Source organism: Anas platyrhynchos, chromosome 18 (genome assembly GCF_047663525.1).
Source record: "Anas platyrhynchos isolate ZD024472 breed Pekin duck chromosome 18, IASCAAS_PekinDuck_T2T, whole genome shotgun sequence".
NCBI classification, from domain to species: Eukaryota; Metazoa; Chordata; class Aves; order Anseriformes; family Anatidae; genus Anas; species Anas platyrhynchos.
This window is the reverse complement of record NC_092604.1, coordinates 10206727-10230282: the sequence shown is the minus strand read 5'-3', so window position 1 is coordinate 10230282 and position 23556 is coordinate 10206727. Positions and strand designations below refer to the sequence as shown.

General features: G+C 53.7%; 1 protein-coding gene across 4 annotated transcripts in view; it reads left to right on the top strand.

The window, feature by feature from the left end:
• The window catches only part of ABL1 (ABL proto-oncogene 1, non-receptor tyrosine kinase), a 65994-nt gene that overhangs the window by 16155 nt on the left and 26283 nt on the right, over positions 1 to 23556 (top strand). The window contains exon 1 of one of the 4 annotated variants that reach the window (XM_021267938.4): positions 21407 to 21790. The exons of 2 other annotated variants lie outside the window; for them this stretch is intronic. In XM_021267938.4, coding sequence (XP_021123613.2) covers positions 21706 to 21790 — 85 coding nt within the window. In that variant the 5' untranslated portion in view covers positions 21407 to 21705. Of the gene's footprint in view, positions 1 to 21406; positions 21791 to 22298; positions 22943 to 23556 lie in introns of those variants that run through there. One more of the 4 variants, XM_038188014.2, reaches the window with a different exon arrangement.

Below are 23556 nucleotides of genomic sequence, written 5' to 3'. Positions count from 1 at the left end.
CCTGTGAACGATGCGGGTCGGCTCTCGCAAGCTGGGGAGCTGATAAAAACACTTTGCCCTTGTGTCATCGTGTTTCTCTCGGAGGGTAAAAGAGCAGATCTCCTCTGCTGTCCTGATGGCTGGCTCTCCTGCTTAATTAGAAAGAGTTATGTAAAGAAGCAGCCTCCCTGTCTGAAGCTGAAATGAGTTGTAAACCTCATTTTAGAGTTGTAAAACTCATTTTACCTACTCGAGGTGTAAAAGGAAGGCACGTGCTGTCATTGTGTCCCACAGCTAAATGTGAAGGTGAAGTCGTTCCCATGCAGGCGGCTGCCCCTAGGGAGAGCCAACACACAGCACAGGGTCAGCAGCACGATGCAGATGGTCGGCGGCAGGGACTCATCTCCTCCTGAGAATAACAGCGGCGTTTGCTCAGTGTCTGCTGCCTTCTGGTGGGATTTGAAGGCGTCCTCCCGTAGGAAGCTTTGAGGTGAGATCTGGGTCTCGCCTTTAGCCCTCCTGTGCCCCTTTGTTCCACTCCTCGATAACAGCCAGGTGATGGTTTCAGCTTGTAGCAGCTACACCCCTGTCCTGAGGGCAGCCTAGTGCTGCGTGTCTCTCCAGCCATCCATTTTCTCTTCATTTACAGTGCAAAAGATGTACAGAAACGTGATCCTTTTTCCCGTGGAGCCATAACACTTGGATAAGCCACCAGTTTTGGGCCTTGCTTGCTGTTTGAGTTACAGACACTTGGTTTCTTCCTTTACACGAGAGGCTGCCAGCAGAGCAGCGTACCCAAATGTTGCCAAACTTTCCCCACTGCATGTCACAAAGAAAACAATCGCTGTGCCAGCACCCCCAGGAACTCTCCTTATCACACGTGGGTTTTTTTCCCTCGATTACAGCCTCATGAAAGGCGGTGTTGAGGCAAATATTCCTCTTTGTGTTTCCTGGGCCAGGCTTGTTCACGTGTGCCTTTGGAGGAGCCGAGGCGCAGCAGTCACTTCGTGCCTTTGTTCCCCGCTGAGCAATTAGAAAATAATTTGTTTCTGCTCCCAAATCCTTCAGGGAAATGGTTGCATATCCTTAACCCGAGAGCTGTGGCACCGAGACCTCTGCGTGGGGCAGAAGCCGCTCCTCAGCACGGGAGCACTGCTGCTGCTGGGGCCCTTTGGCTCTTAAAACGAAGTGAATAAAGGATTTTCCCGGTCAGCCAGAGCCAGGTGAGTGGCACAGGAGATGGAGGTGCCAGATCCCTGCGGCGTTAGGAGTGAAAGCTGGAAGGCAGCTGGCCTGGGCACACCATAGGGTCCCTCTGCCCCCACAAGCAGGGAGCTGCTGCTGGTCACAGCCCAGTGGGGCTTTTGCAGGACCCGGCACCACTGGTGCTGTGGGTGTGGAATTAGGGCCCAGGTTTATTGATTGTCTAATAGCTTGGTCGTCTGCTTTTTAACCTGCTGAAGGTTAATTAAAAAAGGGGATGGATGACCTCGTGGCCTTCTCGTTAATCCGAGGATGACTGGGCAGAAGGAAGAAGTGCTTTGTGTGCTGAAATCGGTCTCGAAGCCTTCTCGTGCTGCCCTTCCCTCCGCCCACCGCGCTGCGCCTGGCATTTTTTTCCCCAGCTTGACACAAATATTTGGCTAGGGCTGAAGGGCTGAAGAGAATTACATGCTATCAGCAGAATCGGAGGAGAAGACGTTCCTCTGCCAGTCACGTCATGCGCCGGGCACGGCAAAGGCTCGGCTTAATGCACCTGATTGTGTCCGGCTTATGCTAAGCAGGGCGAAGCAGGAGTGGGTGCAGGTCATCGCCCACTGCGCGGTTCCCAGGCTCGGGGAGAAGCCCTCTGCCCGGCAGCTGGAGCTGCATTCCCCGGCCTCATTCCTGGCATAACTCAGCCTTTCCTTCCCCCTTCCCCGCCCCTGCCCTGCCTGGCAGACCCCATGGTTTCTTTGGAGAGCCCAGCCCGGGCTGGTAGCCACGGGGCAAGAGGTCTGCCGCGGCTGGGAGCCCGTTGGGGTGCTGAGACACGAGGGGTGGCACGCAGGATGGGTGCTTGGTGGCTCGGGGCTGGGCACAGAGGGGTGGCAGCCCTGGCAGGCAGCATCACAGCACTCATGGGGGCATCTGGAAACCGCCTGGTGGGTGGCAGGGTTCATTTACGTGGAAGAGAAGAGCCGGCTGTGCCCTCGTCGTCTTGCTGAGGTTTATATCGGCATAGATTCGCTCGGTGAAGATGTTTATCCTTGCAAGGGTACAGTGACCTCTTCCGAAGTAATTGAAACGAAAGAGAAGGAAAAAAAAGAAATCAATAATGCTGGAGCAGGCGTCAGATAATGGGCTGTGTGTGTCTGTGTGAGCCTCGGGGTTACGGAGAGATATGGAGCAGGCAGGGCTCCTGCCTCGGCTGTTCTTCGGGGGCGATGATGGGTGTGAGAACAGCTGCCTGCACGAGGCGTAATTAAGGTTTAATTGGAGCTGGCCATTAGGAGGTCAGGGAGAGTGACGCGGGGAGGAAAGAAAGGTGGAAAGAAACTTGAAGGTTAAAAGAAGAGAGTTTGGAGAAAACGAAGCTGAGGAACAGAGGCTGGCACAAGGGTGGTGCAGGGCAAAAAAAGGGTGGTTCTTGGAGGATGGATGCTAAGGCTCACACCCCTGCTGGGTGGGAGTGGGTGTTGCATTGTAGCAAAAAAGCCTTTTTTTCCCAAAATATCATTGTTCGTCTCTCTAAGCGTCAGTGCTGTGTTTAAATCCAGGTTTACAGCTTGTGGTGTCAGAGTTTCCTGGGGAGCTGTTCATGTCGAGTGGATTTGCCTCCCCTGTGCCACTGCAAATTGCTCTTCGGGTGCTCCACGTTCCCGTGCTGCTCGGAGAAAAGGAAACAGCAAAACCCTACAGGTCAGGACCATCACAACCAAACCAAAAACGTACTCTGGAGCTCTGCTGGGGAGGCCTGTTTTTCCTGGTGGAATTAAAAGGGTCGTTGGCTGAGCATTTCCCAGCCCTTCATACGGAGCTGAGGCATGGAGGGAGTGCAGGGCTTGTCCCCGGCCCTGCTGGAAACCCGCAGTGGGGCTAACTGAAGCCCGGCAGTCTCCGAGGCTTGCCTACGACGTTTTACCCTACAGCTTCGAGCCAACAGGAAAATACTGCCCTTAAACAAAATATTTAGGCAGACTCTATTTAAACATCCCCCGGAGTTGCCTTTCTTTTGAGTCTCGAGCTGGAATATGTTTGAGAATTCTGCTGCTGGAAGTGGAAAATCGCACGTGAGCCCTTTCCATCGAATTTTCTTCTGGAGAGCATGCGCCTGGAGTGCCTGCGGACTTCCATCAGGCTCTTCAGAGGAGTTGCTCCAAGCTCCTAGCGGAGGGAAGCGCCGTTTCCTAAGAACCTGGGCACACTTGAAATGCTGGGAACAGATTTAGCAGCTTGTGACAAGGTTAGCCTGGTGCTGAGAGCGAAGTCCTGGGAGCTGTAAAAGCTCAGGGCCGTTATGCTGGAGGAGCCGAGTGACTTTCCTCTCTGCGTGACCTCCGGCGAGCCCTCAGACCTCTTTGCATCTCATTCGGCCCAGCTGGAAAGCCCAAATAAACAGCAGGAGCCTTGCTGGAAGCCAGAAGCCTCGACTGACTGAGTTATTCCGGGGAAATGGGGAAATTAATTAAGTCACGAATTAGACTCGGGGAGAGAACACACGGGTTGGATTGGCTTAAAGAAGAAAAAAAGTCTGCAAACGCCCCAACCTACCGTGTTTGGGCTTAGCTGGAATGGGTGAAGCGACTCGGTGCCATCCCGCTTCACAGCGAAGACAAAAAAAAAAATTGCACTTTTCCTTTTTGTCAGCCTGTTTCCGAGGCTGTAGGAATAGTTAATCAATATTTCCATCAGACACGCGCTCGGGCCCCTTGCCACAGGCACTCATTTTTAAACCCTTCAATCTCGTGTCATTTATGGAGATTGTATTGTCAGAAACAGCGCCGTAAATAATTTATTTTGCTGCCAGAGCTTTTCTAAAGGTCTCTGGGCGCGATGCAAGATTTCCTCCAGGAGCTGTAAAGCTTCCAGCTCGGTTCGCTATGGCAAAGGAGGGCTTTTTTGAGAGAGAGACGAGGAGGATGGTGGAAATGATTGGGTATTTCGGGGAGTGGCCGGCAGCTGTTTCTTCTGCATCGCTATTGCAAGCCAGAGCAGAGCAATTAGTAAGTGAAATGATTACTGGCTGATTGTTTCTTGTGCACCCCACTGCCTGGAAGCCCGGACCCGATGAGCCCACGTCCCGTGTATGGGGTCGGTGTGGGTGCCAGGTCCCCTGCCGTGCCACGGTGACCCCGCTGTCGGTGACGTGCTTCGTTCTGCACAGCCCCAGCAGAAGTGTGGAGCCTCCCATGCTTGGAGGCAGTTTCCAGGTATGGAAGGAAACAAACGAGCGGGTCCCGAGCTCCCCAGATGGGATGGGGGCAACGTGGCTGCGGCTGGGGAACCCCCGGCCCCGGGACTGGTGCCTCTCCCCATCCGCTCAGCCAGCCAGGCTTGATTGATCAGAGCCTGATCAAAGCTTTTTTGGTGCAGATGTGTGCTGACCACTTGCCTTTTTCATAGTGCTTTAGGAAAATGACAGCTCTAAAACCCGAGCACCCTTATCGCTCCCATCAGGTGCAGAGCGTCGCGTTTTGACTCGCTGCACACAGCAGTGGGAGGCTGGCACTTGCCTTCTTGCTGTCTTCCATCCTCCTTTCCCCCTCATCCTCCTTTCCCCCCCGCACGCCTCCGTTTTATACAGAGCAGTGTCTGCAGGCTGTGCTATCGATGATTTTCCTGCTTCAAAGGAGCGGATCAGGAATTGAATTTATCCGTTTTTATACTGAAAGAACAAACCGTGCGGCATTTGATGTTTTCTCCTCAAGTAATCTTTCCCTGGCTCGATTTGGTTTTGTTGCATGATCTCTTCCCACGTTTTCTGTCCTGCTTAGACGAGGGCAGCGTCTTGGGCACCAGCGGCCGTTCGGAGCGCTGCCGCTTGGTGACAGCCTTTCAAAGCCAAACCCTCGCCGCTGGAAGGAGGGCTGGACCTGCCCCACCGCCCAGCTCGCTGTAAGGAAGGAGTTGTTCCCTGGGATTTCATTCGCATGTTAAGTGTGGAGGTAAATATCTGCTGGCAGCGTGCTCGTGCTCGAAGCAGCACGTTAGCGGCTGTCCTGAAATCCCTGCCTGGAACGTGGCGTGCTGCTGAGACCTTTGGGGGAGCAGTGAAATGAGCTAAAGGACAGGTTCCTGTGCTGGAGCATTGCTCCGGGGGGGTTGACCCCATGGTGACACACACCCACACCTCCGCAGCCCCAGCACCTTGCTCTGTTCCCTCCTGGGGCGCACACCCGGACACGATCCCGGAGCCAGCACATCCTTACCGGGCTGATTCAGGCCGTGAGCCCCTCAGCTCCCCTTTTCCCAAATGAAGATGGGATTTTATCAGGCTCCCTGAGCGCTGCCTGGCTGTCCATCAGGCAGCGGATCTGGACCTGGTGACCTGCAGCCGAATTTAGCCCAGGGAAGAGGCAGCAGCAGGGGAGGCTCCAGCTGTCGGCCCCCTGCCCGCTCACAGCTCCTCTGTCTGCTCGGTGTGGTTCTGGCCCGAGGGTGCTGGAGGAAGGAGGGGAACTGAGAGGGTACAGGCGAGGGGGCAGAAAGCAGCACCCCAATTTCTGCACAGCCACAGGCAGCTGGTGTCACCCTGTGGCAGGCAGATGGAGCCAGGCTGTTCGTTTTGGGGTGTGTGCAGGCGAATATATGCAGCGCTTGCCCTTCTCCCGTCCCCCCGTTCCCACCACCACGTCTCCCGTTGCCCTCCTCTAGCTGGCCAGTCTCATCGGTCCTTCAAAACCTCAAATCATCTCTTCACAGCTCAATTTCCACATCGTGGCCCTCAGTATTCTGTACCTGAGGTTAAAGAATAAAAATGATGAGAGTTATTTGCAGAAGCCTGTGTTGGCTGCTGTTGGGTTTCAGATGCGGCCCCTGATCAGGGTGGGAGGTACAACTGCTCTGACAAAGACTGATTGCAAGTGCTGCAGTCCCATTTTGTATTCCTTTTCCTCCGCTTATCTGCTGTGATCAAGGAAAGCTGATGCAAACGTTGGGGGTGATTTGCTGCGAGCTCCCCAGAGCTGCGCTCAGCGATGCGGCTGTCACTTTGGGGAACCAACACTTTGAGAGGAGAAGGGCTGGCGTCGTGTTAGTGCTGGCATTTGTTCCGGCCACCAAAACTGTGCAGATTTCTTTTCCACTTTGCTTCTGTTCAATCACGTGTTTAACTCTTTCATCCTGCCGTACTTTTATCTTCTCTTTTCACTCAACTCCAGGAATGTTCTCCCAGACTCTTGGAGCAGCAGAAAGCAAAAAGGAGCCGTTTGCTCTTTCGTATGGCAGCGTGCTGGCTGTTGAAACATTTATGAACCCGTCTGCCATTGAGCTATTTTAGTGGATTTCGTGCAGCTGGTGCCAGGAGAACCTCTCTAATAGGTACAGTCCTGGAGCAAATCGGCAATCTCAGGAATTCGGGATCAATCTCCCAGGTTTCTGAAGTCTCGTGTGCTCCCACCAGCGTGATCGTTTGTTTCGTGCTCAGTTCAGCGCAGAGCTGTGCAGCAACACGGTGAAGTCAAATCCCTGGTGCCTTTTCTGGTTCTGTAATTTACAGCTATATCCCAGGATTATAAGAGACGGGAGGAATACCTAGTAAAGGCCAGAGGTTTCCTCTGGGATAAACCAATTTGATGGGTTTGTTGAAGACAACAGGGATTCTGATTGAGGGCCTGCTGTTTACATGTTTAATGTAAGATGTTAAAATATAGAAACTACAGGAGCAGTTCCCTGTTGGATTTCACTTTTAATCCCCGTGAAGCAAATATTGGTGTTACAGAAAGAAGTTTTCCTTTCTCAGCCTGGTGAGACCTCCGCGTTTCTTCAGCTGGGTAATTTGGGCCCGCTGCACACACGAGCAGGAGAAACCTGGGCTCCTGCAGGGTACAGAGCCACCCCGGTGCGTTTCCATCCTGCCCTGTGCCTGTTGTGGGTGCTGAGGGCTGTCGGGTGCTTTAGATTTCCCGTGCCCAGCTGGGTTTCCAGCACGAGGAAGCATCACCGAGCGCTGCAGCTGAGCACCAAGGGCACGGCCTGACCCCTTCTGCTGTGCCGCTGCTGCCCTGGGGCCGAGCAGTGAATCGCTTTGGGCTGCGTGGTACGTGACTGTGGCCGGGGGGTGATCTGTCAGCCTGGGGTTATTTCGAGTGCCAGCGAGCTGTGTTTTGCCTCTGTTCCTTCTAATCCCCCTGACGCCAGCGCAGCGCAAGCCGAGGAGCTGACCGCAGCTCGCAGCCAGCCCGCTCCAGCCCCGCCGGCACCGAGCCTCCCATGCTCAGCCCCCTCGGAGCCCCCGTCGGAGGGCAGCAGGGTGCCGTTTTCGGTGCCCTTTCCTCTTTGCTGCCTTTCCTGCCGTGTCCGTAGGCTGCTGGGAAGGACTCGACATCGGTTTCTAATCAGCGGCGGTGCAGTTGTGCGTGGCGGGGCGTGATGACGTTGGTTGGCTCCGCTGGCTGCCAGGTGAGTGAAAGTCGATCCGGAGCGAGTGGAAATAATGTGGCCCGAGACATGTGCATGCAATTTGGGCGGATGATTCAAGCCAGAGCCATGGCAACTGAGATAAACAGAGGAAAAGATACTGGAAAAGCAGCAGCGGCTCCGTTTTAATAGCGCGGCCTTTCTTGCAGGCGGCTCAGATGTTTACTAGAAGAGCTCCGTCCTCCTGCGTGTCTCTCCCTCCCCGCCGCCCCCATCGCTTCGCGTGCACTTAGTCATGAGATCGGATGGCTCCTTGGGCAAAGCACCGCAGGCCAAATTCCACAGTTTCTGCTCCAGCAAAAAAGCCCTCGAGCGTCCTCAAACACGGGCTGCAGAGCTGCTCTCCCCATCTTCACCGCGGTGATGCAAAGGACCCCGATAAAAACCCATCTTCCATGAGCTCTGTATGGATCCTGCAGACATCGGAGGGGTTGTTGGCTCGGTGGGGTGTCTGAGCACGGGACGAGCTTCTGCTGGAGATAAAGCTATTGGGCAGGCGTGAAGCCCGTGTTGTGAGAAGGTAATGTCTGAAATGGAAAGAACAGAGTGCCGCCACCACGCTTCCCACGTGAAGCCGGGGAGGAGTTGGCCGGTGTGTGGCCGTGGAACAACGGGCCCTTCCTGAGGAGATGGAGCATGGCTTGGCAGCGGGGCCGTGCTGCTGGGTGGGCTTCGGGGCAGCCGAGCCCTCGAGCTGCGAGTGGAAACAACCCAGCAAGAGCCGCCTGGCGCGGCGTGGCGGGGACAGGGCTGGCAACGAGGAGCTGCTGCCCGTGGAGCCATCCCGATGCCCGTGCGTGCCGACAGGGCTCCTGCAATCCCACGTGGGGCTGCAGGCGGTGTGCTGGTCCCAGTCCCACCCGCGGGGGACCTGCTGGTGATTCACCTCGGTGAATCATTAATTCCTGATGGTTTTCTGATCGCTGCCCTCGGTGCGTCCTCGCTTCCCGGGCTGCAGGTCCAGGCTGACTGGGAGGCGCAAGCTTTCAAGCGGTTTAACAGCTGGCTGCTTTCCTAGGCCGGTGCAGCTAGCCTGCCTCAGAGATGCATCTGTGTGGCTCCTTTTCGTCATGAATTAGCTTCCCAATTCTGTCACTCCAAGATATTGTGAATACCGATAACAAAAATCCAAATAAAGTCGAGTACACTCACCCTCTAGTTGCATCCTTAAATTTGAGGTTCAGTCTAAGACTCCCAGTGTCTAAACAGAGAATTACTGGGCACGTGCTGTGTTTTTTTTTACTTTTTTATATTACTGATATAAAGGATTGAAGTTAGTTGTGCAAATATCCTCTAATTCATCGTTTTCCAGGAGGAGGGGAGCCAAGGCACTGGTTGCTGAGCTTTTGGCTCAGGACTCGCGTGAAGCCCTCCTGCGCCTCGCAGCACACACGTGCTCCAGGCCTCCTTTGTGCTCTTGGTGGCTCCAGCCTGCCCCATACACGTGGTCACAGCCACGTCTGTGACAGCTCTGCTTGTAGGAAATGTGACATTCCCACTGCAACGCAACAAAAGGGATTTTAGGTGTCGCCTCCGCTTGCAGTGTTTGCCTGAGCCCAGGTGCGGTGATGCTGCCAACCCTTGGGCTGGCAAGCCACAGTCATGACCCTTCTGCTAGCAAAGACATCACCTTTCTGTCACATTCTGTGAAGACTGAAGTACAAACAGGTTTGGTTTAGACATTTATCTTATTTAACTTGGCTTGAAGGGAATAACAAGGCTCCCTAGCAAGCCTTTTTCCTGAATTTTTTATTATCGGTGTTAACGTAGGTGACAAAAACAAGACACTCGTCTTTCTCTGATTTTTTTTCCACTTCATTGTTTGGTTTTACATTTTTATGTCACTTCCAGTTCTCCTGTCACAGTGACATCTTTCAGAGTGGATAAAAGCTGAAAGCTACAAGCAGAAAAAAAAAAAAACACAGCTGCCTTTGGAGCTGAAACATAAGGCAGCAAACGTAAGTCACAAGCCCGGCATTTGCTTTACTTTTATTGCCATTCCTATAAGGAAAAAAAAATGTACATAAAGGGTCCATCTTCTGATGTTCAGTGACCAGAGGAGCCCAGGAAGCTGAGTGAAGGGCTTCAGAAGAGAAAACTTATTTAGTCTTCAGACATGGAAGTTGCCTTCCCTGGTGCCACGTTTCTGTATGCATCTTCCCAGCTGGTAGGTTCTGGGCTCTGTAGAAGCCACCATTGGTATAGGTGCTAAATCTGTTTGAGCGTCACCCTAAATTCTCCCTCACAATGTTTTTTTTTTTTTTTTTCTCTTTTGCTGGGAGGTAGAGTTGAGGAACTGGGCACCGGTGCAGAGAAGCTGGGATGGACGTTGTGTGCGGGGTGCTCCGAAAGGTGCAGCCTGGGGGCAGAGCTGTGCATCCCTGCGGCCCCAAATGCTGGGAACAGCAAGCCAAAAGGTGCCCAGGTGATGGAGCAGCACTCCTGGGGCTTAGCCGAGAGTGAACCATTTCCCAAAAGTGAGCTATTTCCCTCTGGATCTCAGAGTGGGAACGGGAGCATCCCTAGCAGCGCTCCCCAGGGATGGCTGTGCTGTGCCGGTGGTTAACGATTTCCTAGAAGGAAAGGGACTGAGGTTTGTTCCCTGTTTCATGGGGCGATGCCCGCTCGCTAAGAGCACCTGATTTACACCGCTTTTCGGTGGCCGCTTTGTGCCTGGAAACGTTTGGGGCCTGTTTTGAAGCTGTGCAGAAGGAGCGTGCTTGCGTCAGCCCAAAAGTGCAGTGAGTCAGTGGAGTCCTAAGGGAGCTGTAACGGCTCAAACAGCAACTTGGAAAAGGAAACGGGGACGGATTTAAAGACGCAGCATTCGTGGTTGTGACTCTGTTTGGGGCTGCGCTGCCTTCGGGGAAGGCGCTGGTGGGGAAGGGGTTTGGCGAGGGCTTTGCTGCTGGAGCTTTATAGCAGCCATCCACCCGGGGCAGGGTGTGGAGCTGGAAGGGGGTGGTAAGCTGGCTCTGCTCAGCATTGTACTCAGGATTTTGGTATTCAGGGAATCTCCATGAATTCCTCGTTGATATGTGTGTTTTGGTATGTTAATGAATAACTTATTGGGAGGGACAGGAAGGCAGGCGGGGGGCAGCCTCTCGGTTTGGCCCCCGCTCCTCCTTTCTCCTCGGCGTTTTCAGCTGTCTGTGCTCAGGGCTGCTTCGTGCAGGGATCTGTCCCGTGCTGGGGATGCTCTTGGGCCATTTCGTCTGTCCTGAGCAGACCAGATTTGATTAGGGAACCCCGCTGGGGCCTGCCAACACGTGTGTGGATCTCAGCGGGGTTAGGGGCGGTGGTGGAAGCGCTCGCTGCCCTGGTGCCCATCACAAGGGGGCTGGCTGTTAATGCACCCCGTTCTCTTTGCGTCCATCCCCCTGATAAACAGAAGGGACGTGGGATACCTCCTTTCTTCAGGCTTAATGTTGACTCAGACGAGTTCATTTCAGGTGTTAGCTTTGCTATTCTTAAAATGGTTTCGGTTCCTGTTCCGGGTGGAACGACCCAAGCCTGTTCCAGTGCTGTTGCTGGGTTTACGTGTATTTGACAGCTTCCTGTGGTGCTAACCAATGTCGTATTCGGGGTCCTCAAAACCATCGATGAGTTTATGATGTATTTCTGGAGGGAAAAAGTAGCCATCTGGAGGTGTCACAGTGAAGTCAAAGATAACATGTTGGGCTCCATAAATTCCCTGATGGATCCCTAAAACGCGTGCTTTGAAATGGAGAGCCCATCTTGCCTGTTTACAAGGCCTCCTGGTTAACAAAACAGACTGAAGCTATTCCTCCCAGTAGAGAGCTCAGAAAATAGCAGAACGAACAGCCAACCCTGAAGGATTTCCCCTCCGCCCAGGGCAGACCACCAGTAACACAGCTGCGGCTGCTGCGCTTCCAGCTGAGCCAGAGCAAGCGAGGTGCATCCAAGGCAGCCGCCCCTTGCAGGTAATGTTGGCCTCTAGAGGGACATCACCAAAAAAAAAAGAACCGGTTTCTGGAGAGCCAAGAATGGAGAAAAATGAGAAAGCCTGGACCTGCCCGCTGGGGTTTGCTGAGCGGGGCAGCTCGCTGGCTGGGCATCCTTGGGAATGCCACCGGGGTGGCTCTGAATATATCTCCCTTCCCTGAGGCTGCTTCCAGCGGGTTGTTTCTTGATCTATGTGTTCTGCATAAACAGACTGTTCTGTTTCTTTATCATCGGGAATATAAAAACGTTTGGGGACTGTAACGTACAACTTCCAATGTACCAGTTCAGCTCTCTCGCTGTAGCTATTTAGTCAGCCCGTGAGAGCTTCATTAGTTCATTTTGATTGAGGAGCGCTCTGTTCCTCGGCAATACTTATGCAAATTAATGACTCACATCCTCACAATTGAATTTAAATATCTATAAAATTTTAGATTTAGGCAAGTAATTGCATTGCGCTCTTGCAACCCCTGTGAAAGATTTTGTTGCATCTGAGGCCGTATTTCAAACCTGTGACCTCACTCCCATAAAGCAGAGCTATTTCATTACATCATAGCTGTGCAATTTGACTTTTGATAGCTGATATTTGCATTTATGTTGGATCCATTAAATATTTTTCTGCTTAGAAAGCTGCCAGGCATGAAACACGTTGGCTCATAAATGCTCAAAAAATATATATATTAAAAAAAACCACCCACAACTGGTATTCTTTTGGCCTTCTTGCTGGCAGTTTTGCTGAAAACAAATGAGTTGTAGTTTTCACTTCCATCATCGCCATCTGCTTGGTTTCCAGAAAAAAATGATTAATGATTTTTTGCCTTTGCAGCTGCAATATTTTATTAAAGCCTGACTTCACTAGTGATACAGACGGAAATATTTCTGCAGTTAACCGGCGTTTATCAAGCCTGCAGCAGGTGACTAAGGCCGTGCTCAGATGCGGGCGCTCTCCCTCGGCTGTGGGATCTTTGCAGGGTCCCCATTGTGCAGTGAGAGCAGGTCACAATTCGCAGTGGCCAAAGAAATGCCCGAGGAGCTCCGTGTCCGATACCTCCAGCCGTTCCTCTTGCTTCGAGGCGCAGTGCTTTCCGTGTTGCTCCCATGCAAGGTGGGCTTCAGATAGGCTGGGTGAGAGGCGTGCGGCCCCTCTGGGGCAGGAGGGGATCGTTCGGTGCTGAAATGGTACAAAGTGCCCGTTTGCAAGCTTCGTGTAAATGCTGAATATTTTCACCTAGTGTTTGTTATCGTTAGCAATCGCCAACCATCCCTGCGCCCTCCTGCGCTCCAGCACTGACATCCCCTGCTGCAGCGGGCTAAAACACATCTTTTATCGCTTTATAACTCTAAATCACCTTTTTTTTTTTTTTCTTTTCTCTTCCCCAAACCTCTTCTGTCACCTACCTCTCGCCAGCAAATCCTGCGAAAACAACATCCCCTGTGACTCAGCTCCGCGGGCTGTCTGGCACCGGGGCTGACGCAGTGCTGGGGAGGACCCCTCCCACGCGCCCCACGCCAGGGACGATTGCCTAACCCCACTGCGAGCGGGATGCTCAGCCATGGGCTCAGAGAGCCTTCCTCCCATCAGAGAGCCTTCCTCCCAACGGGGCCAAGAAAGCCTTCCTCCCAGGATGCCGGAGAAGGTGATGCTGAGGCTGTCAGCAGCGTTTTCTTGGCCCCAAAGCGGTGGAGTTAAATTCCTTGCTCAACCATACCCTCTCCGTACCCCCCCCTCCGTGCACCCAATTATCCAGATTAAAGAAGAAAAGGAAAAGGGATGATAGCCCGAATTTTGTAAAATGGCTATTTTTGTAGGTCGAGCCTCAGATGGCGTTTGACCCTTCGTGCAGATGGTTTCACTTAATGTATTTTGTTTAAACAATCCCTGTTCCTGGAAGTGGTTTCAGAAGAGGCTGTTCCTCCTTGCTGCTCGTGTTTGCTGTTTCTCGTGATATTGCAAGAAGCTCGAAAAGAGCAAATTCAGAGGAGGGCGGCATTCAGCGCTAACAAGCGGTCGTGGATCCCAATTAATAGGCTGTAATTGTGTTGACTCCTTGCAGCTTTCAGGACTGAAGTGCAGTGGGGGGCTTCTGTCATCATGCTGTAGAGCTCACTTCATTTCTGGGAGTCCCAGTGCAGTTACGGGGAACAGCTCCTCATCCGAGAGAGCTCCTGGTTCCTCTTGGGACAGGCTTCGTGGTGTCCCGACATTAAAACCTTCCCTTTCTCTTGGGTCCAAATGAAGCATTTCTGTGGGAGGGAAGTAAAACATCCATTACTCTTGGACCTTTTCATGTCTGTTGTGATTTCAGCGTGCGCAGACTCCTCGCAGGTAGCGCAGGATGCCTCGTTGACGTTGAGCACACCCAGCACAAGCCATGAAAAGCCAAGAAGCCTGCCTCGAGTTCAGCTCAGCAGTTTTTACCCTGTCCTCCGCCCCAGCCAGCTGCCACCAGGCGGCTTTCAAACCAGATCACGGGAGCTCTGCACAAGAGGAGGAAGGCAGAGGTGGTTTATAAGCTGGAGGTGGTGCAGCGGGTGTACGGCCGAGGTTTCACGTGGTCACTGAGCCTCCCACGGGGGGAGGAAATCTTGTACAAGTGGGGCACAAGCACGGCACCAGGTTGGTTGATTGCTACGGGAGCAGCCTGAAGAAGAGCTGGGAGTAAAGCTGCGGTGTCTCTGCTCCATAAGTGTGTATTTAAGCTGAGCGCTTAATTTGCCCTTCGTTTATTTTCCTAAAATATTTTCCATCTTAAAAGCCAGATCAAGTCTGAGAGCTTGACACGGAGCAAACGGGACCTAGCCTATTATCAGCTCTTTCCGAAATGACAACCTGCTAATCCTCCCGGTGCCTTTGTGACATCCTTTTCTCTAACACTCCAGGTGTAATTACAAGATGAGAGCTCACATAATCTGTGGGGCTTTTCCTCTGTGCTTTCGCTCGATCTGATAACCGGTACGCTACACGGCTTGACATCCTTCTGCGTTACCTCTCTCGAGTGCAGCTCTGGCTTCGTATTCCCCTTGACTCCAGGGCTGCTGGAGATTTCTGGGCTGGTTCTTTCTCCGACCCTCCTTCTGCTTTGAGATTAATTTTCAAACGGGTTCTGCTGGCACCCTAACTAAGGTGCGGGGTGGAGGGAGGGATTAGGGAACACAGCAGCTCTTTCATTCTCCGAAAATCCTCTGGCTGCGTTCCAGGAGGGAGACTTGCACAGGCTGAGCTGAACCAAGAGAAGGGAGGAAATGGGGACGCAGTGACCCACCGAAAACTTTCTCCCTGGATTTTCCCACCTCTTGTCGGCTCAATCCATAGCTTTGTGTCCTTTAACGGTGGGTGTTGCAGGCTGCTCTTGTTCGTTCCCTTATTTTGGAGGGTTTAATCATTATTGTGATGACGTGATCCAATATCTCTTAAGTTGGCTGTGAAGGCAGAGGAACTTCTGTGGGCAGTCTGAACGTGCTGTGGCCAGTGAAGTTAAGCCTGGGATTTCCATGCTGAATTTCAGGTCTCATCCAGGTAACCCCAAATTTGGGACCCAGCACCATCGTTTCCACGGCTATGCAGTGAGGAGCACTCAAATTCTTGAGTGGGGGAACCTACCGCACGCGAGCCCTGGTGCCGGCAAAAGGGGGTGATGGTATTGTACAGCAGGTATCGTGCTTTGGTGGTGCAGGTTGGTTGTAATCATTTGTGTAGGTCTTCAAAAACTTCATAAATGATGAAGCAACGACGTTGAGCCTCAAGCACCGGCTGCGGCAGCTGTAGGGCCGGTGTGAAGCAGGGTCGGAAGCTCCTAGGATGCTGACTGTGGCTATTCAGCCACGCTCGCGCACTTTTCTTTATTTTCTGTCTGGTATGCGGGCAGACAGGATCTACAGTCTTTCTTCATGCCAACAGCAGTAAACCTCAGACCACATGTAATGTATCTGCCCTGCGAATGGCTCTGATTAATGACAGACAGGTAGGGCGAAGGGAAAGGAGCTTTGGGTTTCTCAAAATACACGGAGAGGCAGAGTGTGAGGTTACCGGGATCGGTAGCCCACGTTTCTTCTTTTACACCATCTTTTATTATTTTCTTGTATATTTTTTTTTGCCTGAAAAGGCAGAAAACGTGGAGGCATTCCACAGCTTCAAACCATGTTTTAAGTGAGAATGTAAATGTGACAGGTATTGCGTTCTACATGGACCAAGAAAACCCCTTCTGAAAGGATTCGATTTAAAAACTTTTTCCCTGCTTAATTCTGCATCAGGTTTTGGCTTTGTGTTAATGGTGCAACCTGGAGGGACCACCACCACCTGGCTCTTCCAAACCAGTTCAAAGGTTTGGTGCTTGGGCTGCGTCCTGTTACGCTCAGCAGAATGGGAGCCTCCTTGTGCGCCCTGCCAGCTCCCAGACCGGGACGGAGACAAGGGGGATGGATGTGTCCGCCTCCACCTCTGCTGCTCTCCAAGGGCAGCTGGCTGAGACCAGGAGGGAGATGTGTCCCCCTCTTCAGAGACACGACTCTGTGCAGGATTAGACCCCTGGAGAAACACCAGCCTGCCCATCGGACCGCCCCTGGGCTCCCAGTAAGGTGCGCTGCTCCCCCGGGCATCACTCGACATCTCCCATTTGAAAACCCCGCCGTGCTCCACTCAAAGCATCGACGTGCAGAAGGTTTTGAACACCGGCCGGAGCTGCCCCGCTCGGCACAGGTCGACGTTCCTGGTTTGCACGACGAGATCCGGATCGCAGGAAGGCGTGCGTGTTCACGGCCCCGTCCGCCTGCCATGGAGCTGCTGCTGCTGGCGAAGCGGCGCCGCCTCCGCGTTCCCCCTAATCCCTGCTGGGGCTGAGGCAGCGCCGGTTCGCAAGTCTTGTTTTCTTTTCCTCTTCTCCCCTTCCACCCCCTCCTCACGTGTAATCTGATCTCCCAGGCCTGGTCTTCTGCTTTGGCAGATTTTTCGCCTCTGGAGTGGAAGGAATTAACTGCTTGCTTTCTGTTGGGGAACGAGGCGGGTCTTGCTGCTCCTCCTGGCTTTTCGGGTGGACGTGCGCTGGGCCGTGCACAGGATAACCCACGAGGTCAGCACCTCTGAACCCCCTGGCGCACCCTGGTTGTCGCTTTTCATTCGCATCTCCTTGCCTTTTCGGTAAAACAACACGGAAATGCTCCCACTCAAGCTCTGAGTCAGTGTTGGGCAAAGAAACGTTTCTAAAAATCTGGTTTCTGACACTTTGCAAGTATGCATCTCCTCTGATTGTGTGCTGGCTCCTCCGGTCTGGCAGCAAACGCTGAACTTCAGCAGGATCCCTAAGCTGATGTGACTCTACCTAGCACACAAACTGCCCTTCCCTGCTCCACCTCTCCCAATTTTAATAAATTGATCGGGCGAGAAGAGCTCAGCACTCAGGAGAAGGTGGAGTCAGTGTTATTTGGTGTCTTTAAGGTAAAACCTCTACCTTTTTTTTCCAGATCTGGAAGTTGCAAGATGTCTCTTTCTTTTCCTTTGCCTGCAGATGTTTCAAAAGGCTCTTAATGGGAGAGGCCAAAAGCTTGTTCAGTGGTTTATAAAGAGCCCCTTCGGACTTAGATGAGCCTTGCAGGCAAGGTCTGGTAACGCAGGCAGCTCTGCGGAGTTCACAGCACACCTTCCTTTTTTATCTGGGTACCAAGAGGACAGGCCAGCACTGCAGGAGCTCAGTTTTGCCTCGTTACTACCTTAAAAGAAGGATTCTGCCCCGTTGCTGGAGAGGAATCTCAACCAGTCGAACATCCCATCTCTAATCCCACCGCTCCTCGGCCGAGTCCTTCGGTCGGGAAGATTGCAAATCACAAACATCTGTTAAATCAAGGAGAAACAAACCCCAACAAATGCACATGCCGTATTGCAAAACCGTTTGTTTTTCTCTCGGGGTCTCCAGTGGCCTTCTGGTAACCTGCCTTTGTTGTTGTTTCTTGCCTGGCTGTCTGAGAGCCACGAGTGTTAATATTTCATGGTGTGTGCAGGTAGCATCTGGGCTCTTGCTGGGCCGCTCACAGGAAGGAAAGGAAGGAAAACACGCTGCCCTCAGGTGTTGGCTGCCCTTTACTCAAATCCACGTGTGCTTGTGATGGCTTTTTGGAGGGCTGGAGGCAAAATGCCTACTGGAGAGCGAGCTGAAAAGTATCGGAATTGTAGTTAAGTGGCTTTTGTTTTTAACGTGCTGTTCTAACTGGCAGCTGTCCGTGCTGTTGTGAGCAAGGCAGCTGGATTTTGGGAAGATTTTTAGATGGAAAGGTAAAATAAGGGGCTCAAACGCGAACCGCAAAAGGCAGAGATGCTGCACAAAGGCAGCAAACAAGCAGGTGATGGCAGCATGGGCAGAGTGGACCTGACATAGGGCAGTGCTGGAGAAATTCACACCACTGAGGGCACAGAGTTCCGTGTGGGCAGAGCAGAAACCACTTGGGCCTCCTGTCTGGGTCTGCCTGCTACTGGTGCTGCTGGTCCGACTGGTGCCTGCTGATCTCCGAAGTCACAACCGCGGCCGAGGAGGCAGGCTTTAGTAGCCAGGATTTTCAAGCTGCTAGTCCCCTCGATTGGTGTCTTCCAGAAGGCTTGGCACAGCCCGTCTGAGAGTAGATGGAGAAATTGAATGGTGGAAGATCTGAGAACCCAGAGGAAAATCAGAATCTGTCAGGCAGAGCTGGCCCAGCCCCCGGGAGAAGAGGCAATATTGAGACTGCTGTCAGATCAAAGCCCAGCTTTGCTACAGCTGGGGCTGCAGCACATGCTGTGTCATTCACAGATTTCAACGTGGGTTTCTTTGATCGCTTTCATGTACGCATATGTTTGTGCTCAGGTAATGGTGTGAGATGTGCCGTGCCACCGCCTGACTGATTTCATCAGGGAACGCTGCAGTACGGCACCGACCTGCCTCTAACCAGAGACAGCGACCTGGGGGTGCCCAAAATCACGAGTAAGCTCAGTGCTTAAGGAGGAAAATGCATCTTAGGAATGATGCGATTGGATGTGTGGAGCAACAAACAAAAAGTAGAGAGGCAGCAAAGTGCTGTACAATGTGTACTGAGTTCCCTAACACCGTGGGGAAATCCTCAGCTGTGTTTACAGAGGAGCAGGATGAGGCACGGGTGACCTGTGACGGTAAGCAAGAACCTGCTCCTTTCCTGGGGCACTCCTCCAGTGCTTTGCTTTAACCCCTATTTTGTGCTGCCTCTGTTGCAGGACAAAAAAAAAGCCACTTGAAGGTACCTGTGAAAAAATCCCTGGGGTTTGGGGCTCCAGTCTGTTACCTTTCTGGGTTCAGAAGGGGATTTTAAAATTAAGCTCTGCTTTTAAACGGGTGGCGAGCAGTCAAGCTGTTTTTAATGGTATCGCAACAAAATTCACTCCAGTTGTCTGAACAGGGGGGATGATGCCAAAACTCACTTTCTGCTCACAGGGCCCAGTCCTTTCACCGCGGCTGTCGCGCATGTGCATGTGATTGCTCTCTTGGAAAGAGCTGCCCTGAAATTTTGGGTAGCTTTAAGGAAGCGAGGAACAAAATAGCTGGCCGTGAGAAGAAGCTCAGACACGGGGGCAGCTGGTTGAGGAGGTTATGGCCTTGCAGCGTTGGGTAGGTACAAACATCAAGGTGTGGCGTGCTGCAGGCATGGTTAAACTTCACCTGGCAAGGGCCAGGAACAGCCTGGTTTTGCCCTAAATCTAGCTGTGCTCTGAGCAGGAGCCTGACCTGGAGACCTTCTGAGGCCAGTCCCAACCAAAACCATTTTGCCGTCGCAACAGCGGGGCTGAGTGAGAGGTTGCAGCAGTCTCTGCAGCCCAGAAGTCTGCACGCTTTTCATGACTGATTTTACTCGAAGATGCGTATAGGACAGACATGAAAGGGATTAATAGATGTCAGCCGTAAGAGCAGCAGCACTTGTGTGACACCACCAATGTGGCTTTTATTTCCGTATCGCCGGGTAATTTCCTAGCATGTGCTAACTGAGTGTTTGCTCCGAAGCATTCCCAGTGCAGCTTGCCATGACACACATGAAGAGCTGCCGAAGGACGAAGTTTGTCGCAGAGGGACCACACAGGCTTGCCTGCGTGGAAAAATAAAGGGAATTAATTTAAGGATTTATCTACAGAGGAAGCTATCCCGGGAAAGCTCTTTGTGTTTGGGTCCCTGGGTGGCTGCAGCTCTCCTGCAGCAAGGTTCTTCTGCAGGCAGGTTAATTTACCTCGAAACGAGGCCTTTTTTGTCTGGAATAAGAACCCCAGGGGTTGATAGGGAATGTAATCTGCTGTAATTCTGCCGGCACTCGTTGGAGTAACCTTACTCAGAGTCTTCGGGGGACAGCCTTTGTGCTTCCAGGGGAACCGAATGGGAATTGTGTCCCTACAGTTCCTACAGCTGCAGGCGAGCACGGCAGGGCAGGGATGCTCCTCACGGAGAGGAGCTGCGTGCAAGATGCCTGCTCTGCTCTGCAAACCTGACTGCATCCCAGTTCCCGAAACACGACGCTGGGCCCGAGCACGTGATGGCTCAGCGCCTCCTGCCATTGACGTAACCTTTCTCCTCCAAATCTGCTTTGTTTTTTTTTTTTTTTTGTTTAGGTTTGGTTGCAGTCTTCTGAAGTCGGGTGGGCAGGGAAGGAGCAGAAAGCGTTGGTTTCTTTTGAAACGCTCAGGCTGCCATGAAATGGAAAGAAATCCTTTAAAAGGGGAGGGAGGGCTCCATCCCTGCCTCTGTAACACACTGCTGGCTGCCGGGGGGGCCAGGCACGTAGCCTCACCTCTGTATGAGCTGTCTGAATTGCAGCAAACTCAACTTCTCTTTTCTGGCTTCTCAAAGGGGGGGATCCACGCTCGGCTACTTTAGGATAAAGGCTGAAACCACTCGCAATATTGTGTTGTCCCCGCTGCAACCCCTCCTCTGCTAGCGGTGATGTGGCTTGTGGTGCTTTTAAAAACAAAAAGGGCAAAAGTTATTATTGCTGTTCAGTGTGGCATGAGCCGAGGGCTGCTGATTCCTTCCCAGGATGAGAAGAGTGAAGCCAAACACTGCTGCAAAGCGCTGCCCGTGCACCCAGCAGGGCCTGCTCTGAGGCAGGGCCCCCCGATGCTGCAGTGTGTGGACTTCCCCCTAAAGCGTGAAATGTTTGAAAACTTCAGAGGGCAGAAGAGCCCCAGTAACACTGCCAACACAGACTGCCGGGGGTGAAGGGAAGCCCTCAGGGACAAAATGACGGAGGTGTGAGTTTGTCAGTCCCCCGGGCAGCTCCGCAGGCGGCACCGGGGCTCTCGGAGCTCTGCTCCCCGGGCACCCCCAAACTCGGGGAGGTGAACGGGGATGTTTCAGCACACCCAGCTGGTTGTTTTACAGACGGCGATATAAAACATATCAGCCAGGGGAGGTCGAGGCTGGACATGAGGAAGGATTTCGAGGCTCCTTGGTGCTTGGTGCCCGGGCCTGGCCGCGCTCGGAGGCATTTTGGCAGCATTTGGGCTCATGCTGTGCCTCCTGCATTGCTCCGGGACCCCCCGGAGGATCCCTGCAGGTGCCTCCCACCTATTTATTTCTCAGAAAAGCCCTGGTTGATTGAGGCAGGAGGCACAAGGAGCTGAGGACACGCTGGGTTGGGAAACCCTCCCAGGAGCAGGCAGGGATAAGCCCTGGGAAGGCTGCAGGGAGGTGCCGGCCGCAGGCACAGCCTCGGAGGTTTGAGGGGGGGGGTCTCGCTGCCTCCCCTGCAGGGTTATCGGCGCCTTCCCATCGCGATTATCGCGACATGGGCCGGGCTCGGGGCGTGTTTGGGCCGGGGCCCGGCAGGAGGAGGGTTAAGGGCCGGGGCGGGGCTCGGCAGCTGCCGGCAGGAGGCAGCGAAAGGGGGGGGGAGGCAGCGAAGGGGGCCCTTTGTTGGCGGCCTCGGGCGACTTTTTGGGGCAATTTGGGGCAGTTTCGGGGAAAGCTCGGGCGGCCCCGGCGTTCCCCTGTCGGCTGGAGGAAACCAGCAGCAGGGAAGATGCCCGGAGGAGGCTGCCCGAGGGGGGGGGAGAGCACGGCCCCCAGGGCTTCGCTCCGCCAGGGCTCGTCCTTGTGAGCCTCCTTGTGCCAGGCTTTTTTTTTGGGGGGGAGGGAGAGGGAACCTCGAAGGGTTTCGCTCTAACAAATGAAAATGTTGGAGATCTGCTTGAAACTGGTGGGCTGCAAGTCGAAGAAGGGGCTCTCCTCCTCCTCCAGCTGCTACTTGGAAGGTGAGCGGGGCGCGGCGCGGGGCCCAAAAGGGGGGAATTTGGGGAGATTTGGAGGCTTTAAGGGGGGATTGAGGGTTTTTTGGGGGGAGTTGAGGGGGGTTTTTTGGGGGAGCCGGGAGCCCGCTGGTGAGCGTGTTGGCGGCCAGGTGATTTTCATTAGGCGTACAAAGGGAGCGCGGCTCTGCCATGTATGGTGGTGAAATGTCAAGTGGTCGGCGAGCCGGCCCCACAAACACCGCCAGCGCGGCGGGACGGGGCGCGATGTTAGCCCCCAAAAGGCTCCAGCTCCTCTTGGGAGCCAGGCGAGGGTGGGAGAACGGGAAAAAGGCTTTTGGGCGAAGGCGGAAAACCCCTCGGTGTCTCTCTGCTCACTCCTGGGAGCTCCTGGCCACCCCTTTCCGCTCGCTTTTCGGGGACGGTCCTACAGCCAGGCGTTCAAAATCGCGGGGTTGAGTCACCCCCTGGGTAGGAATTGACATCGGGGTTGACGCAGGCAGCTCGCTGGAGGCCTTGCTGATAGAGGCGAGCTCAGTGCGGGGCCCCCATCCTGTGCCCATGCTGGGCTGAGAGACCCTAAAAAATCCCCCTAATCCCAAGGGGGGGGGGCTCGGGACCCTCTCCCGAAGCAGCCAGCAGCGCTTTGTCCCCGTGAGCGAGGGGCCCAGCCCCAGGGGAGCGCAGCCCTGGGTTGTGCCCGGGCGGCCGATGCATTCTTGGGCTTCTTTGTGTCGCTGGATGTTACTTCAGCAAAAATAATCGGCGTGCCAGGAGTACTTTGCTAACTCATCAAATCAGAGGGGAGAAACGCCACCACCTGATGCCGCGCGGCCTATGGCGAGCAGCTCTTGCTCAACTCTCGAATATTCAGCGGAGAAACGTTCCTCGGAAATTCATAGGTCAGGAATCCCAAAAACTACAAATGGCTCCTCGGGACAGAGCGAGCCGGAGGAATGCCGCGCGGAGGCCGCGTTCACCAGCCCCTTTTGGTGGCTCCGAATACTTTTCTGCTGTCTAAAACCCAAGGGACGGTTGCCAGAGGAGTTTTTTCCTTCCAATTCTGGTTCCTTTACGCCCCTAATCCCGCTTACTTAAAGCTTCAGACACTTAATGGTGGGCGGACTCATGCCCTTCCCTACGTGACCGGCTTCCTCGGTGAGCTTTTGGGGCCGTGGGTGCCGTGCAGTGCTCGTACCGCCGTGCTGGGGCCGGCTGCGTGCGTGCACAGCAGGGCTGGGCCGTACTGGGCCGTACTGGGCTGTGCTGGGCCTCCTTCCCGAGCAGCTGCATCTCTCAGCAAGGCCCTCAGAGAGTAGGCAGAGCACTTCGGGGCCTTATGGGGGTGTTGCCCTGGCTGTTTTTTTTTTTTTTTTTTTTTGGCAAATCTTTGCTTTTGTACGCGGGGCAGGCGCTGCCCCCTCCCCGCTGAGTGTGGTTGCACAATGGGGTCAGAGCACAGCTCCGTCCCGGCAGGGTGAGCGGCGTGATCAGGCAGCAAATAGTGCCCGATGTAAGCTGCAGTTTTGCTGGGACCGGGGCTGTGTATTGATTTTTCACGATGGAACGGGAATGAGCGCTGAAGGAACTTTGAAACAAACTTCTCTCAAAGCTCAGCACGGGGCAGAGCTGCAGCCAGCACCCACGCAGGTGTGGAAGGTGACCAAAAACCATCACTGCCACCCGAATGCTTTTCCCTGCATGCTGTGACAGCTGCTTAGGACAGCACTAGTCCAGGCCCCACCACGAGCGAGTTTGATGGAAGCATTTAA